Below are 16,828 nucleotides of genomic sequence, written 5' to 3'. Positions count from 1 at the left end.
CAACGCTCTTGCGTTTTAATTACAGCGTTGCTTGTGATTTGACGGACTTGCATTTGATTTTTTAGAGTTGCGTTTAAGCGCAATTGAGTTTAAATTTCATACAATTTTCTAGTTTTGTGTGATTATCAAACGCAAGTCTTTTCAGCGTTCCGTGTGATTTGATGGACTTGTATTTGATTTTCAGAATTGCGTTTTATCTGTATTTTTAATATTGCTTACGATAAGTCTTTCAAACAATAACACATATGTTTAGAGATGCGTTTAAACGCAATTTATTTCTTATAGTTTCGTACAAAAACCGCAAGTATTCTCTGCAACGCTGTTACGTTTAAATACAGCGTTGTATACGTGATTTGATGGACTTGCATTTGATTTTTAGAGTTGCGTTTAAACGCAATTGAGTTAAAAAAAGTTCCCTACAATTTTCTAGTATCGTATGATTATCAAACGCAAGTCTTTCAACGTTCCGTGTGATTTGATGGATTTCCATTTGATTTTTAGAGTTGCGTTTAAACGCAATTGAGTTTAAGTTTCCTACAATTTTCTAGTTCCGTATGATTATCAAACGCAAGTCTTTTCAGCGTTCCGTGTGTGATTTGATGGACTTGCATTTGATTTTCAGAGTTGCATTTGATTTGTAATTTTGTTTACGAAATAGAAAATAATGCAAGTCTTTTAAACAATAACACACTTCCGTAGATGTTTAGAGATGCGTTTAAACACAGTTTCTTATAGTTCGTACAAAAACCGCAAGTCTTCTCTGCAACGAACTTGCGTGTAAACACAGCGTTACGTGTGATATGATGGACTTGCATTTGAGTTTTAGAGTTGCGTTTAAACGCAATTGAGTCAAAAAAAGTTCCCTACACTTTTCTACTTTCGTATGATTATCAAACGCAAGTCTTTCAGCGTTCCGTGCGATTTGATGGACTTGCATTTGATTTTTAGTGTTGCGTTTAAACGCAAGTTGAGTTTAAGTTTCCTACAATTTTCTAGTTTCGTGTGATTATCAAACGCAAGTCTTTTCAGCGTTCCATGTGATTTAATGGACTTGCATTTGATTTTCAGAGTTGCGTTTAATGTCTAATTTTGCTTACGACATTAAAAAAGTAATGCAAGTCTTTTCAACAATAACGCACTTCCGTAGATGCAAAGAGATGTATTAAAACGCAGTTTATAGTTTCGTAAAAAAACCGCAAGTCTTTTCAGCAACGCATTGGCGTTTAAATGCAAAAGTTGCGTGTGATGTGATACACCTGCATTTGATTTTTTTTTTAGTTGCATTATTACACGTAGTTGCATTGTAATAAATCTTTTTAGAAAGGGCCCTGGTTTTAATACCGCTTCGGAATAATCAACGTTAGAATATTCGGATTTACTACTATTTCATGTTCGGATATTGAATAACTACTGGGACATATAAGTGTACAAAATTTGTGCGATTTGAGAAAAACGAGAGGGAGAAAAGGGGTAAAGTGAACTGTTTTGGGTACTACATGTAATGCTCCAGTGTAAATGAGCGTATGTCCTTTCTATATTCTGGCATACAAGACAATGGACGCATGGCGCGAACGCTACCGCGCCGTACACGCAGCGAATAGGAGCGGGAAAACAATTCTTTTTCAGAGAATGGCGATAAGATTTTGAGCGAAAAATTATGTCGACTTAGACGAGGGAATTAACACGTATTTCAGCTCAGTTGGCACTGAAAAATCAGGTCGACTTACGCGAGTTGTCGACTTATAAATGTCGACTAAGACGAGGAAATTTTCAAGGAATAACAAAAGCAAAAATCGGGACTTTTTTATTGTGTCGACTTAAGCGAGTTGTCGACTTATGCGATGTCGACTTAGGCGAGGTCTACTGATAAGATATTTGTAACCCTTTGCATTCTTTGAGTCCTGATTGGCCCAGAAAGCCCAATAGTGCTGTACACACTGCACAAAACCCTGGCACAGAAAGGGTTTAAATTAAGTCCATGTCCAGGGAAACGGTGATACCCGTTATGATCTTGTTCAATTTTGTCAAGGCAAAGGTATCGTTGTCATCATAACTCTTACTTGCTTGTATAGGAAAATTGCTGTCATTCATTTTTGTTGGTGATAACTAAGCAAGATTAGTCCCCTCCCCTGTTCAAAATCATTGTAAATGGATTTCAATCCTTGAACAAATTTTTATGAAAGTAAGCTTGTTATATCAGATTTCTTACTATACCAGGGCTCAAGAACAATAAAATGAAAGAGTTGGTACATGTACCTGCTAAAGTAGCCTTATTTTTATGGAGGGTTTTGTTAAACAGTGTATGTGACCTCTTTATAACAAAGTTCCATTGTACAATTTGCTTTATTCATCCAAGTCAATTTGAATGTGAAGACCACTTTTACAAGAGTCATTCAATGCAGAGGTAAAAACAAAAAATGAGAGAAATGTGGTTTTTTTTTTTCCCCAGTAAATCATGCTGATCATGTTCCAGTGGTTTTTTTTTTCTTTATCGTATCAATTTGTCCATACTTTTTTTCTGTTTTTCCCCCAATATTTATGAATGTTGTGTGTTTTATTGACTACAAATGCAGACCTTAAAGAAGTGGAATAGAGTTTATGAAGTCACTGTGGTTGCGTCTTATGTTATTATTAATGTACTTACTGTATGTACAAATATTTCTCATTGTTTGGCTTATTTTTTTCCCCTTGCTGTCTTGCATTGATGTATACTGTTTTTTTTATTTGTGAAAGTAAATGAGATTGAAACAAAATGAGAAATGTGTTCTGTTGTCTAATTTTAGTGTAAATTATATTGATGGTCAGGAGTGCATTTTGATGACTGTAGTCTCCATTGTGAATGAATAGTGGATAGTTCATGCTCATTCATGATTTTGCTTGTTTTCGGAGGCGGGAAAATGTTTCTGGGGTTGTTGGAAAAGGAAGAGAATACACTAGTTCCAGTGCATGTTGTTTGAAACATGACTGAGGGGGGAAAAATGTTATGGACTGTTATGCCTATCAAAGAAGGTCATGCATTTTGTTGTCGTTGTATACACTTTCATATTTTGTAAATGAGGAGTATTATGACAAATTGTTTTAAATAGTATCAGAAACTTGTTGACAATGGTCACATGTTTTGCTGGAAACTATACAAAGATTTGAGCACTGGTCTCTTGGTATAGATTAGTGGACTTGAGCGTTTCCTTGAAAATGCGCCCTCTTTTGTCATAAGCATTTGCGTGTGTCTGTGTGTGTGTGTGTGTGTGTGTGTGTGTGTGTGTGTGTGTGTGTGTGTGTGTGTGTGTGTGTGTGTGTGTGTGTGTGTGTGTGTGTGTGTGTGTGTGTGTGTGTGTGTGTGTGTGTGTGTGTGTGTGTGTGTGTGTGTGTGTGTGTGTGTGTGTGTGTGTGTGGATTCCAGTTCGTTATTCCGAAGGTTCTTAAGTCCGAAGGTTCGTTAATCCGAAAATGTGATAAGGTTTGTTATTCCAAAGGTTCATTAATCCGAAAATGACGTAAGGTTCGTTATTCCGAAGGTTCGTTAACCGAAAATGAAACAAAGCTCGTTATTCCGAGGGTTCGTTACGGACCCTATTTCATTGTCGGATCAACTAACCTTCGGAATAACGAACCCTATTTCATTTTCGGATTAACGAACCTTCGGAATAGCGAACAGCACCCATGCCGACGTAGTATGATTACATTGTATGTGTGTTTGAGTATAAATGTGTCGTGAGTTTTCTCATGTTTACCTTTACCTTTGATCCTGTTTACAGTGCTTTAAAAAATGTTCAAGATATCACTTTTGATGCATATGTGTAGGCCAGTTGTATCACAAAACATCCTACCTTATACAATTTTCAGTAAATCCTAAAATATAAGGAGATATCAGTATTTTTCTCAATAAACCTTAACTGTAGGCGGATTAGTCTGGAAACAGTTTTATCATTACTATTGATCACATTTTGTATATTTAACAATACTTAACATCGATTAAACTGGTTCAAATTTTACAGTGGTTGTTTCTATCCCTAACTCACATTTTAGAACTATTTTGAAGCACTAATGCTGGGTTTTTGTTTCATCTGCAAATGGTAAATTTTGCCTTTGATCGTGTTTGAACACATGTGCGTATAAGCCTACTTGTGTGTTGAACATAATGTGTGTAAACGTACAAGATTGAGTCTCTTTAGATATCGTAGACAGAAGTATTGGAGCACGCGGTACTTGTGTGTTGAACATAATGTGTGTAAACGTACAAGATTGAGTCTCTTTAGATATCCTCAAAGGAAGAGCTTTAGACAGAAGTATTGGAACAAGTTCACGCGGTTGACAGCAGGTTCATCCGTATTTTATTGCTACTCATGCCACCTCCATGAGGGGCAATCATCAGGCAATCATCTCCGACTAGCAATAAAATACGGATGAACCTGCTGTCAACCGAGTGAACTTGTTCCAATACTTATATATATATATATATATATATATATATATATATATATATATATATATATATATATATATATGATTACTCATTTTACAAACGGCAACGGACATCAGCAACAATTTGTTCTCCTTGCCAAAAACACGTCGGAGTGTAATTGAAATTTGGTTTACAACTGCCTTTGTGAAACGTGCGTCTCCCAAGCAACTCGTAACACAAGTCAATCTTTGTCCATTAACTATCATCTTATCAACGTTCAGTTTCCTTCTGTTTTCTTTTACCGTTATGATTTCGTCATGTGCCGTGTTGTCTGTTGTATGTTCCTCTGGTGCCAACTTTAATCACCTTTTTGTTTCTGTCACACATCAAGTTTTGGCAGTATCCCGAATTGCAAAAGAAGAAGAAGAAGAAGAAAAAAAAGACGAACAACAAATTTCCGAGCAATTTATTTTTAACTTCTTCTTCTTCTAATGGCAGGTCTTCTTCTTCTATCCTGCTGATATGAATACTTAAAACAGCCACCGCTACACTTTAATGACCAACAACAAACATGCACGATCTATGGCTCTAAGCCAGATTTTTACCATCGGTAAGTCTCCCGTATCCGTTTTAATAATGTTGATGGGAAATGACATGATGTTTGTGGCTGTGTAGCTTCCTTTACAGTCCCCAGCTTCCTCGCTGATATGAGCTGAAAGACACAATTTTCTTCCAAACCATCGTCAAGTTCGGAGGGGGAGCGTGAAGTAAGTATAGCCTATACCCTAAAAGGAGGTTTCATATTTCGTTCCTCCCTTGCTGTACGCTAATCAAACTGTACCCCGAGACAAACACCGGTCTATAGTCATGTGGTGGCTTTCTTTCACACTTGCCACGTGTTGTTTGTTTGTTTGTTTGTTTGTTTGCTTGCTTATTTTTTTTAATAACCATACATTTCCAAGAGCCAAAGTACTTCTGCAGCTACACTCACGTATTTGCGGAATATCCGTCTGCTGATTTAAAGGGATCGTATAGTTTTGGTCGAGACCTAACTTCAGGTTTCTAACATTTCTTGGTGAGATAGTGAGAAACCCCTTATGAAATATGAAAGAGCCTGTAATCCCAAGAGGAATTCAATGTTTGTTTGATGAAAATTGCTTCTGAAATGGCTGAGATACCCAAAACAGAGCGATCTGAATAAAAGGTGGGACCCACCTTTTATTGGCTTTGTTTTTGGATGTCTAAGCCATTCCAAAACCGATTTTTATCGCATAAACTTTGAATTCCTCATAGAATGGTATGCTCTGTTGTTTCATAAGTAGTTTCTTGGTATCTCACAAAAAGTTAAAAGCCCAATCCTCACCTCAATCAATACTCGTTGCTTATTTACCTCTTTCACAGGGTCGCGGAACATTTTTTTTTTCAAGGGGAGGGGGGGGGGGGTCTGTGGATCATTGGTGTAACGATATAGCATATTTCAGGGCTGTACAAAGATTCGCTGAAACCAGACATGTCTAAATCTGTATAGTTTTATGGGAAATTTCAAACTTGCATTTGTGAAAATCGTTAGAGTTTGTTATTCCGAATGTTCGTTATTCTGAAGGTTCGTAATTTGAAAGGTTCCATAGTAAGCATTTTTTTTTTCAGATTAACGAACCTTTGGAATAAAGAACGTCACTCGTAGAACTGATTGTATGACAGAATAGATGGATATCACATGAAACATTTACAAATGTAACGATGTTAGGAACATACTCCATTATTTTGCATCATTTTAGTAATGAGAATTATCAGCTAGATTCCTACTCCTGTTTTAATCTTACTAAACTTGTTAAGGGTATAAAAAGGTATTACTTTGCTTAAATAATTATGTTTGTTTCCTTATTAACTCGCTAAATACAGTCGTGTCGTTAAAAACGGGAGTTTTGGATTGTGTCTTTTTAATGGGTAAAGGGTTAAAGGGAAACGATACAAAGCAACAACGACGACAACAACATTTGGATCTATAATAGTTCGCCGCAACTTGCACACACTCTAACATAATTTTGATGCATAAACTTATCAAATCTTCATGCTTTGTACTGTAAATTAAGTGCAAAGCGGTTAAAATCTCAAAAACTACCTGAAGACTTACACATGCATAGCGATACCATTACAAATCAGGACGCTTTGTTTAGAACATTTTATTATAGAATCCTTTTTACATAATATATCAAAGGTGAAATACAAATGTATCAAGAAATGTATCAATTGTGTGTGACAGTAATTCGCGAATACGCTTTCGCAGAAAGAAATATTCGCTATATATCATGTTATCAATGTGAGCACAAAAAACTGTCCATTTCATAACTTTCAAACTTTACAAAATTATAAGAAGTCACATGGAATCGATTCGGCTATTTTGATCTAATTGTGAAACTTGTAGTCTTCAAATACTCGCTATCAAGCTATTGCTATCAATACAGCAGGAGAGGTATACATTATTACCAGACACGTGTCGATATTTCCTATCATTCGCACAAGGCAGGAACATTCTAAAGGCCTATGCTTCTACTATTATATTGCTGTGGAGAAATTTCATGACATAATTTCTATGCTGATGTCAGAGTGGTAGAAAAGGAAGATGTCTGATTAAAAGTTGGCCTATACGGTGAAAATGCGATGTCGAAGGGTTCGTTTATAGGACTGGGTAAAATTGTTCACTATACCGATGGCAAGGAAAACAATTATTTTTCCTCGCGACCAAAGGCAAAAGTTTGTCAACAATTAGGTACTTCGTTATATCGAGTTTCCACTGCATGCATCTGGTTATGAGAAACCCTAGGATCGGGTCGACTTCTGGGTCTGAAGCTGTTTATCGAATTCTTGGAAAACTTGGTAAAGCTGGTGGACCATTTCCATTTTACGCAATTTCTATGTAAAGTATATTATATTGTTTTCTCTACATACACGAGATGTGAAATACATACGTAAAATTAACCCCAAACACATCAACATGTCTTTATCTTTGCTAGACTTCAACGGGGGGGGGGGGGGGGGGGATGATGGGATTATACAACCTGGCAGTTTAGATTCTAAGAAAAGCATAGAAGACATACACAAAATATCTTCACTGAAACGTATCACAGCAATCGTTAATCTGTTTGCCATAACGTGAATTATTTTAAATAGCATTATGAATTGTTAGGCCAGATAGGATTTAGCGGCTGATGTGTAAATCCATGTAATACTCTTTCACCTCAGCTGGATCCTTTGCCTACTAGTATGTTAATCATGTGGGAACCATATGGCGCAGTGGGCAAGGCTCTGGACACTCAAATGTAGATCCCGGTTCGAATCTTGTTCATTTTGAACATCTGAAGACCAGAATCTTGCTGGAGGCCTACCAACAAATGCTCCTCTTGACCCAGATGAACGAAAAGCTACCTAGCAATGCTGGGATAATAATAGGGATGCACGCACCCACGAGTCATATAGTCCACGAGTCATGCCCACGAGTCATACTGCCCACGAGTCACACTGCATACGAGTCACACTGCATACGAGTCATCATACAGCCCAAGAGTTATACAGCTCACGAGTTATACAGCCCAAGCGCTACGTGAAAAATGCCTACGAGCTATACCGTCCACGAGCCAGACAATAGGAGTTATTTGCCTTGTGTATAGCTCGTGGGCCTGTTTTACTTGGTGTCTAGTTCATGGGCTGTATGACTCGTGGGTGTAGGCCCTATATGACTTATTTACTTTTTTAATATCTATAGCTCGTGGGCCGCATGACTCGTGGGTGTCTACAGCTCGCGGGATGGCTCTGATAATAGCGACAGGACCCTCTGGTGGAGCAATGCTAACACTTTTCAAAGAGGTTATACCTATTGTAAATTGGATCCTTTCATGATAATGCCCCGCCATATTCGCTGTGTTTGTGTCACAAAGAGAAAATAATGATCACGCTTCACAAGTGGCTAGTATCAAATTGAATATATGTCATACAAATGAGTACGATGAATAGAAAATGGAATCTGGAATATATTCTACGAAGGCGATGTCAAGTAAGAGGTATCAGACGTAAAACCATAATTTATACAAATCATGAGATAATATCAATAATTTTCTATCCTAAGCAAACAACAGGAATTTATACAGGCATGAAACATCAGAGCTATAGACTAATTACACAGTATATATACAACATAGAAACAATATATAAAGTATTCACATTCCACGATGATAGTACAATTTGAAAAAAAGCCGCATCAAAGTACTTTTTGTAGAAAATACCCTGCAAAGGTTATCCTTTCCAATATTCGGCTCTTTTGCGATGATGGCGATGATTTATGGAGAGTGATGCGGATGAGGAGGTCAAAGGTCGTTCAACTTGAACAAAAGGAGACAAGCTAATGCACTTCTATCATCCCCCGTCTCTTCCCCTATACATGTATCATAAATCCAATGTATGTAAATGATGTAATTTTTCTCTTTTCATAAGTCAAATTCAGTGATACGCCATTCTAAAAGTATAGCAACAGACATGACGATTTTCATGTCAGTCAAGGTTTACAGTATTTCACCCCAAGTAACTTCAATGTGTCATCCGTCGCATGATTCTTGATATCAATCAATGTCCGATAAATTAGGAAGTTTAAATACACATGATCTAACAGCTTGCGTATATCTCGTAGCTTTTTAGATAAAAATCATACTCCTTGACCAACTGGAAAGAACACAGTGTCCCACGGTGTGTACACAGTGTGTTCACAGTGTGTTCATATAGTCGACTATGCGGAGATGATTTCACACTGTGGTTTGGTTTTCACAGTGTTCACATAGTAATGCTTTGTTTCACACCATGAGTTGATGACTCACATTGTGTTCACACTGCTAAAACGCTCGAATTTAAAAGTGTGAAGAGATTTCACACTGTGTTCACAATGTGTTTTTCACACTGTGGGACACTGTGTTTTTTTCCAGCAGGGTGATTACACGCCTCCATTTCTAATCGAACATACGTGTATATATATATGACATTCTTTCACTAGACTGGATATCTCTCTGATGTGGATAAAAAGCTGATTTCTCTGCCGTACATAGATACATTATATACAATTGTATATCCGCTTTCAACTCATTCGCAACTATTTTGTTAATATTTTTTTCCAATTGCTTTTCGCCAGTTCTAGTAGCACCGGTTGTTTATTTTTTATCGTTCCAGAATAATGTTAATGCTTGACTATAAGAAAATATGTTCAACTTTGCACCATTACCAACGTCACACTATGGGAGTACCTTTACAGGTTCAACTTTGCACCTTTCAGACCGGTGTCATGTTGGTAGCACCTTTAAAGGTGCATCTTTACACCTTCCTGGTCTGAATGGTGCAAAGTTGCACCCGTAAAGGTGCTCCCACTGGGACATTGATCTACATCTTTCAAGGTGCAAAGTTGAACCTATTTTTCATAACATAGGGCGAGATGTAGCAGTTGAAAATTTTCGCCGCGTCAGGACGTTTAGAATTCACCTTTTACAGACTAACACCCGTCCTCTCAGTACAAGGTGAGACTACTTTATGTAGGTCCTACTTGTAAACTTATCTACAATTCATGGAAGACGTTGGTGTGTGATATTTGGTCTCGAAATCCTCGATATGTGTCGAACTAATTTTGATAGATCGCCAAATACAGATTATGTTTATACCTGACTATTGTATGTACACATACTTTACAGTAGATATTGTTTATTATATCACAGCTAAAATTCACAATACATAGTAATATGGAAGAACATGACATCGTGTTTTGGTAAATGGTGCTCTCTTTTCATCCCGACACATCTCTGGAACACAATGCTCTTGCGTTGTTGTGTGACTGCGCGGCCATTTTCTTTTTCTTTCAGAAAAGAGGATTCATGTTTTTAATAATCTGGATTCATGTTTCTAATAATCTATTGTTTGCATGATAAAAACAGAATTAGTACTGTACAATGTAATGTAAACTGGCGTGTCTTCTCAATAGTTTACGGGCAGTTTTGTGCACCTAAGATGTATCTTTTGCATCTCTCTTCCAATTTTCACGTTCATTTGATGTGTGTGTGTGTGTGTGTGTGTGTGTGTGTGCTTGTGCGCGCGTGTGCTGTTTGTTTGTTTGTTTGTTTGTTTGGTTGGTTGGCTTTTTTTTCACAGTATCCTCAACTGTAAACATTTGCAAATCTAATTCACGCAGTCGCAGCCTTGTGCAATACTCGACAAATACTTCAAGGGTAACATTATGCAAGGTTAGAAAAAATACTCCTGACATCAAACTTTCTTACCTTCAAAGACATAATAATAGGAGTTTGAGAGGAATGGACAATAAGAGAAAGCAGTAATATTGTGCAGTAAATTTCTTCGTAGGAAAAATATACATAACTCTCCCTTCTCAGTATATTCTTACACTTTCATATCTTGATATATCAGTATTCCAAAATATAATATAATATCCTCCTGTATCATGCTTAGTAATTCGTATCTCAAATTACTTTCTTGAATTATTACTTAACAATTACAAGCTTACATTCCAAATGCTCCTAATTTGTTTTTGTTTTTCAAAGAAATGCTTAAAACTCTAATTTTGGTCTTTCGGTATAAATGCCCACATTTTTCGAACAATCATTTAAGCCAGTTCGCCTTACATCCTAGTCCAACTATAGTCGCGGAGTATAAACTTACATGAATTTACTCAAAACGACCTGCAAAGCCTAATGAGTGACGTCACAAATCAGAGATCCGACTGAAAGTTTTGAAATTTAGCCAAGTGTATAAAAAGACGGGATTTATGACGCAGAGGGTGAAGAGTAACACATTAATCACTGAAGTCTACTTTACGTACCTCCATTAGAAAGAATCGTTGATGGTTTCTCCAAATATACTTTACCCCCAAATCTGTGTCAAAGGATTATCATTTATGCCATTTCTAGACACATTACAGAAATATATTAAGAAAACGTATTTTGAAAATGAGATTTTTTCCTGATTCAAAGACAACACGAACATGAATTGCACATAGATATTTAGAAATAAAACAATGCTAAATATTAATTATGCAAAACGGGTATTTACAGCACTTTGTCGCTGTACGAATTCAAACATGTGGATAGAGACATACCGTGTGACATGTGTATACATGTTGTGCTTTTGTAGCTATTTCTCATAGGCAGCCTGAAAGTGCCGTGAAGATTGAAGTCATGACAATACGGGAACTTAACAAAATCTGTTCTTCCATACAACTCCTATTAATTGCAAGCCGTTTGGTATTGATGTAAACTCACAATCCATAAAAATAATATGACTGAATTTACACATAATGGCGTAAACTGTAAAGAACCGCAATTATTATTCGATAACAAGACAATATAAGGTGATGATCTGCACACACAAAAAAAGAGAAATAGAAAATGAATAAATAAATGAGGATGCAATTACATTTAAAGAGTAAAACCTCCTAACATCATAGTCCCACGGGTAAGATAATTGAAGCATTTTATTTTCCCAACATGGAAGCTGTTTGTTGAACACCTAGACGGTGCGATAAACATTAGTCATGGCATTTTGTTGGGCATGCAAAAGTCCCTTAATAAAAAAAAAATGAAATCTTTGGTAGTCGTGTATGATTACTCTTACTGCCAGTTTGGTGTGTATCAACCTTTGTAGGAGTAATACATCGCAGTGCTCTTTGAAACGTGAGAAACAAAAGCAGTAATTAAAAACTTACAGTATTGAATCAAATGACCTGGAAACCTGAATAAGACACATTGAGGAATGTATGTTGTTCGAGTTAAGATCATGGTGACAATCGTTATTGCTTTTGCTCGTCATATTAGTATGGATATAAAAGTACATTAATAAAATTGGGTTCTGGCACTTGGATGTTTGTCCTTTTTCTGTCAGCGACTCAAAAATAAAATCACTGAGATCTAGTGAACAGCAAGACTACGACGCTGCTCAAAATTTGGAGGGCTCCCCCTCTCCTTCGTAAACTTCCGGCCGCGCCTCGGGTGTCTGTCGACGCGTCCGCGAACGTTTGGTCCGTGGTTCGGCTCTGGCTCGGCTTTCCGTCCTCGCACCAGCGCGCCTGTCCGTGTGTGCAGTGCTCTGTCTCGCCGCCGATGCAGGCGGCGTAGCGGACTGCTAGCGGAATGTAGCTCTGTTCCTGCACTCCGTGGAAAAGGTGCGCCATTGGGCCGTGGGCGTAGACCATTACGTCCTGACCCCCGTGGGTTTCCTCGTCAAAAGGAACCAGCGCCTGCTGCCTGTAACCGGTCACATCTGGAATGAATCGTCCAAGACGAACATAAAATCTATAATGTTACTTGAGCGCGCCTTCCTTTCACTTGCGTGGTTTTGGCGGAACTTTTGGCTGCAGAATATTATCAATAATCGTCATCAACAATGGCATCTCTACATTTCATAGCTCAAACTGGAGAAAGACTGCATGGAACTGGTTGAAATCCTTATATTGCATCGTCAAAATTGTAACGATATTATGATCATTATACTCCACAAAACCATAAAAGTGTGAAGTGGTGACTGAACTAAATGGGCTTCAAAGGAGATAACTGGAATCAACGGCCACAGTCGGTTCAAGAGAAATCTATCTGTGTACTTTGACCTATATTTTGTAAGCCACAGCTACACTTTATTTTCTCTTTGCATGCAGTGATCAGATTTATACAGAGATAGCTAAGGTCAAGGCTGGTCCAGGCGACGATCTTCAAAATGTAACTATCATTGTAAAACATCAGAGTAGAGAAAGTGTGGTAAAAGACGAGAAAGCGAGTAAAGTAAAAAGAAAGGTATATCGCGTTACTGCCAGAGCCTTCAGATGAGTTACTCTGGGTAAAGCATCACGAGGTAGGGTACCTAGTACATTATAGCTACAAGTGTCGCAACCTGTTCCACATAGACCTGATTGTGATGCATGCAGTTCTACACAACTCTAGCTCTGTCCCTCGGATAGGACATAAAATGGAGGTCCTGTGTATGGGAGAGTCACAACTCATGCACGTAAAAGATCCCGCTTCATTCATTCATCGCAAAGAGCAGGATGTTTAACCCGGTGAAGTGGTCCCACCTCACATCATGGAAGACCAGCTTAGTGTAGCTGAATATAGGCTATCCATGCAGCCATCTTCTCAGATGAACAAACAAACAAACAAACAAACAAACAAGTAGACAAAATGTTATTGTCTCGTGCATGTTTGTTTGTTTGTTTGTTTGTTTGTTTGTTTGTTTGTTTGTTTGTTTTGTTCTCTTCATGGCATGAGATGTTCGTCTGCCACGGATACAGCAAGACATGTTACTCACCCGTCTCAACAGTGGTAAGGTTCTCTCTGGCTCCGTACTTTCTGAAGGAAAGTTTGAGGTTCTTTGCGCCTGGACCGTTGGCGTAGCTTAGCGTGGAGTAGGGTAGGTCGTCGTCAGCTAAGTAATGGTCCTCTAGGCCTGATAGGTACAGCAACAAAATATGAAAAATTATGATTATGTTGATATGATGTGGTTACAAGGGTGGGTGGAAGAGAATAATCATCATAAATTATTATTAATACGGTCAGACTCAGACAACTGCAATTAACTTGACAAGTTATTATATGTTTAGACTCCTCTCGTGCGACTGCACGTATAGTATCTAGAAAAGAACAAGACTTTCCTAGACAGTCACAGGTTCAAACCAAGGGATCAGGCTTTATCAAAAGATTGCAGACAAATATATAACTTCCTTGAATTCTTCCTGAGGATATCAAAACATTAATTTTGCTCCAAGTTCTACAGCTATAAATGGAATCGCACGTTGGATATTTGGAGGATTCGTTGTGCGTCTAAGCTACAACGATCTAAACCTTACAAACCCATTTCTTCATTGATTTGAAACTTACAGAAATGTCTTTTAGTTATTTCAGTGAAGGCGAAAGACCACGTGACTATGAGGTGAAGGAAATTAGTTCGCTCTTTCTGCACGGAATTCGTTAAGTTAATCATGGTTTATCGAATTGATCCTTGACTGTGTTTTGTCACTTAATCAAGATGTGCCTCAGATTGTATCTGGTTGGTATGCACCAAGTAAAGCGTAGACTGGGACTTACCCAAGATGGGGTTTCCCCGAGAAGGGTATCCCGCCATTGTCATCACGTGGGCGTGGTCGGCCGTCACTATGATGAGCGTGTCTTCCGAGCTGGTTAATCGGAGGGCGGCACCCACGGCATCGTCCATAGCCAAAGTTTCGGTGAGGGCGTCGCGCGCCATGCCGTCGTGGTGACCGTGGTCGATCCTCCCGCCTTGGAGGATGAAAGTCAGAGGAGAGATTGAAGATTAAGAGTTAGAAATAATATTTGGTCATCACTAAACTGATGTCAACATAGGATTGTTGTATAGTTTGCTGAGTATAACGCACACCCTGCAGCCAAATACAAGAGTCACATACACCTGCACAAAACATGTAAACACATACACTTCCAACACACAAATACCCCCTGTTCTTTTAAGAGCTTTAGGACGCTATTTTTGACGTTAAAAGCTTCACGAAAGAAATTATTATGAAGTTAGCGGAAATCCCTTAATGTATCCATAGAAGGATATCAATGTTCTTTTCATTTTTGTAGATATCTATAAATGTTTCATTTTCATTGATCTTTTTTTTTTAAATTTGTTACTAGTACTTGCTCGGTGCATGTCTCTTCTTGTGTATCATTGTGCTTATTTGAAGTTTTTCTGTGTGTATGCTTTGTTACTCGATATAAATCATGGCCTAGCTGAAAAACAGCTGTCCAGCTGAAAGCAAGTTTTCAACCCGTGTATAAATAAAATAAACTCAACTCAACTCAACACACACGCACGCACACACACGCACACACACACACACACACACACACACACACACACACACACACACTAACACACACTAACACAAACACTCACCATTTCCCAACACACTCAAATGCCAGACGGTCACTCTTGCGTTTTGAAAATGGTGGGAACAGAGTTGGCCGTCCAGCATCACGTGTTTACATTCAATCATCTCTGATGACATTGGAAGCTTTGGAAAAGATACCAAGACGTCTCAGAAACGCATCTACATCTAATCACCATGGCAACGTGGCCCGCTCAGGATCCTGTCGTCGTCATACAATTAAACTTAAAGGCACTTTTTCAAAGTTGTGTGGGTTTTTATTACTATGGAAAGCCAACTGATTATCTTTCCTTTCGACAATAAAATTTCACTCTGGTTGATTGAGCTTTGAGTCAACTTCAGCATCTTCTTGTTAAGACTGATCCATGGAAGTGAAGTAACCTATCTAGGAAAAAATATTGTTCGGTTTAAGAATGTTCAATGTAAATCATAGTTGCTTAGTGGTCTGGGATGAATTTGTCCAAACATTTTTTTTTTTAATTCTTTTGTCTTATTTCGTGTGTGTTTTTGTTTGATGTTTTCACTATCCCTTTTAACACTCCACAAGGCGTGTTTAAACACTATAATTTAATTATGCTTTAATTAGATTCGTTTCTAGGGGGAAATTTGACGCAAATCGTTTTTATAAAGATCATCGTTACCAGAGCGGTGTATCAACAGCGAGAAGCTATAGGAGACAAGGGGGACAGGATTTTTTTTCCTTCTGGACAGAATTTCACTGGTGATGAACTTTCTGCCTTCGGTTCGCTCTCTATACCTCATCATCTTCTGGGCCAGAGAAAACAACGTGTAGATTCCATGGGTTAGGACCACGGGTGGACAGGGGTCAAAATAAACACGACACACGCATTCCTTGCTCTCTCGCCATGATGTGAACGCTAACTCTTCAGCGATCAGCAAGTCATTGAATGGCCATACAAATCTACACCAATGGAAGTGTAGTGCCTACGTACACGTAGTTATTCGGTTGAAACTATGCAACGATGACGCTGGGCATATACAGGAGACCGAGATTGCATAAAACATGCAATATTTTTGAACCTCAAGAATTCAAAGTAAGGTGCCTTTTCCTTTGCGAATACGGAAACGGCTCACGAGTGGATGATACATAATTTTAAAACAATGCGAATACACACACACAAAAAAAAAAAACATGCACGCACATTGATTGGTATTAACCAATTCCTGGCGCGCGGGTTTCAGACAGCAGAGGAGTTAAAGGACAAATTCACCTTCATAAACATGTGGGCTGAATGAATGCAGCAATATTAGTAGAACACATCAGTGAGAGTTTGAGGAAAATCGGACAATCTGTTCAAATGTTATGCATTTTTGAAGTTTCTGCTCACTCAAGGCTGGATGAGAAGTCTACTATAGCTTGTGATGCGTACAACGATATAAAGAAAGAATAAAGAAAATTCAACATATTTCCATTTTCTCCCATAACAAAAGAACACGCGACTTCTCTCTTTCAGAAGGCAGGGGGAATA

The 16,828-nt window shown here is 38.2% G+C and overlaps 1 protein-coding gene across 1 annotated transcript in view; it reads right to left on the bottom strand.

The window, feature by feature from the left end:
* Nucleotides 1-12,338: 12,338 nt before the first annotated feature.
* LOC139719587 (alkaline phosphatase-like) overlaps nucleotides 12,339-16,828 on the bottom strand; it is a 76,675-nt gene continuing 72,185 nt past the window's right edge. The window contains exons 7-9 of the mRNA XM_071630999.1: nucleotides 14,515-14,706; nucleotides 13,739-13,876; nucleotides 12,339-12,700 (exon numbers count right to left, since the gene is read on the bottom strand). Coding sequence (XP_071487100.1) covers nucleotides 12,339-12,700; nucleotides 13,739-13,876; nucleotides 14,515-14,706 — 692 coding nt within the window. The remainder of the gene's footprint in view (nucleotides 12,701-13,738; nucleotides 13,877-14,514; nucleotides 14,707-16,828) is intronic.

This window comes from Diadema antillarum, unplaced genomic scaffold (genome assembly GCF_040938485.1).
Source record: "Diadema antillarum isolate AM-2024a unplaced genomic scaffold, OU_Dant_1.0 scf00000112, whole genome shotgun sequence".
NCBI classification, from domain to species: domain Eukaryota; kingdom Metazoa; phylum Echinodermata; class Echinoidea; order Diadematoida; family Diadematidae; genus Diadema; species Diadema antillarum.
Note: the sequence above shows the minus strand (reverse complement) of the source record. Positions and strands in the feature narration are given on the sequence as shown.